This window comes from Octopus bimaculoides, chromosome 12, assembly GCF_001194135.2.
Source record: "Octopus bimaculoides isolate UCB-OBI-ISO-001 chromosome 12, ASM119413v2, whole genome shotgun sequence".
NCBI classification, from domain to species: Eukaryota; Metazoa; Mollusca; class Cephalopoda; order Octopoda; family Octopodidae; genus Octopus; species Octopus bimaculoides.
Genome location: NC_068992.1, coordinates 64,146,983 through 64,148,961, shown reverse-complemented (window position 1 = coordinate 64,148,961; position 1,979 = coordinate 64,146,983). Strand labels below are relative to the sequence as shown.

Genomic DNA, 1,979 nt, shown 5'->3' with positions numbered 1-1,979 from the left:
ATATATATATATATATATATACATATATATATTTCAATTTCTCAGAGGAAGAGGTGCAATGAAGATGACATTTGTAGGTTTAAATCATAAAACACTGATGTTGATACAATTGATGTCCCACCTGAATATTTATCCACTAGTTAATGTCTGCAAGAAAAAATATAGGTGGAGAGGGACTTAATGATCTGGGATAAATATTTTTGAAGAACAGGAAAATCTACTGAAGTCACCCAGAGATTAATAGTATTAAAAACCAGATTGTGCGCATGATCTTCCACCAAACAAGAGAGAGAGAGAGGGAGAAGTTATATTGTCGATGACAATTCTCAGTCAAAGAAATACGTAAGAAACTAGGAATACACATACGGGTAGAATTCTCTGACAACTGGAACACTGTCGCTATACTTATTCCGGTATTCGTCTGCGAATTCAAACAATTGAATAGCATGTTGTTGCAGCTGGGTGGCGTATAGTCTATCTAAAGGTAGAAGATGCAAAAGACAAAATATGAGTCAATGTTGTTACCCCTAGTACAACAATTAGTCTTGATACATTGGCACAAGTAATGGTTGTGGTGGTGGTGGTGGGATAGTATATACAAGGGGGTGCTAAAAAATTCTTGGCTTTAAGGCTATCATGAAAGGCCTGTGAGTTCTTTTACAGGGCTTAGAAAAACTGAAGGACCGCTGTAATAAGTGTGTGAATCTGATAGACAAATATTTTGAATAAAATCATTGGCTAGAAATAGGTGACAACTATCTTCCAGATAATTTTTCATCTTTAAAGAAGACTCATTTGATGATATAGATGTGAATGTAAAGAAAGCGGGATAGTCATGCATGGGAAGACTTTAGTCAAAGTCTTCTCTACCAGAGATGATCTTGTGGCTTAACAACAGCAACATTCATACACCATATTCTTTCATAAAACAGCCCTAACTTCTCCAGTAATTGAGAGAAATTGTTTGGGAATATCATCTGCATGAAATATAATAGCGGAATGTTAGCTGACATACTCAAAGTAGTAAGGGTTATCATCCCTTTGCTTTAACCTGAATTGACTGACATTAATAATTTAGCTTCTATGTTTTCCTCTCTTCATTAGATCAGTAATATTAATTAACTGAGCATTCTTCCTTATCCACCCTCCCCACCACCACCACCTCATTACATCAAATACCTTAACACTCACTCAAATCTCAAAATACTTTCTTCTTACATACGTAACTTCACCAATAACCTTTAATGGAATTGTTGAATTCTGAACATCTCAGAGGTTCTAATTACAAAGTGTGCTAACTCACTGATCCTACCAGAAGCATCCCCCTACATTACAGAAACATTGAGTTCCTGAAAACTTTGCCATAATCTGAATATTGGTTGAATTAATGATAGAAGTTCATTACAGAGACAACGTGTCAAGATTGTTGAAAGTGCATCCAACCAATTCCTCACTGTCGGTCAGAGTATGCAGTTAGCTAAATGGAGATATGATACAGGCAGGGCTTCTAAGGGGTGGCTTTAACTGGAACATTGGTCAAGTGCTTGGAAGGTCAAGAAGAAGAGACTGTGAATATTTGATAGGGGACTTCCCTAAAAAAAATGCTCCTCTTCCTAAATTCTGAGAGGCCCACAGGCACAGACATGGCTGTGTGGTTGAGAAGCTTGTTTCCTATAACATGGATTCAGCCCTACTATGTGGGAACATAAATGTTTCTACTAAAGCAATATATATATATATTACTCTTTTACTCTTTTACTTGTTTCAGTCATTTGACTGTGGCCATGCTGGGGCACCGCCTTTAGTCGAGCAAATCGACCCCAGGACTTATTGTTTGGAAGCCTAGTACTTATTCTATCGGTCTCTTTTGCCGAACCATTAAGTTACGGGGACGTAAACACACCAGCATCGGTTGTGAAGCGATGTTGGGGGGACAAACACAGACAGACAAACTATACACACACATACATATATATATA

At 37.3% G+C, this 1,979-nt stretch overlaps 1 protein-coding gene across 1 annotated transcript in view; it reads right to left on the bottom strand.

Moving 5' to 3' along the window:
* LOC106881023 (endoglucanase E-4) overlaps nucleotides 1-1,979 on the bottom strand; it is a 23,930-nt gene that overhangs the window by 10,146 nt on the left and 11,805 nt on the right. The window contains exon 5 of the mRNA XM_052972060.1: nucleotides 367-478. Coding sequence (XP_052828020.1) covers nucleotides 367-478 — 112 coding nt within the window. The remainder of the gene's footprint in view (nucleotides 1-366; nucleotides 479-1,979) is intronic.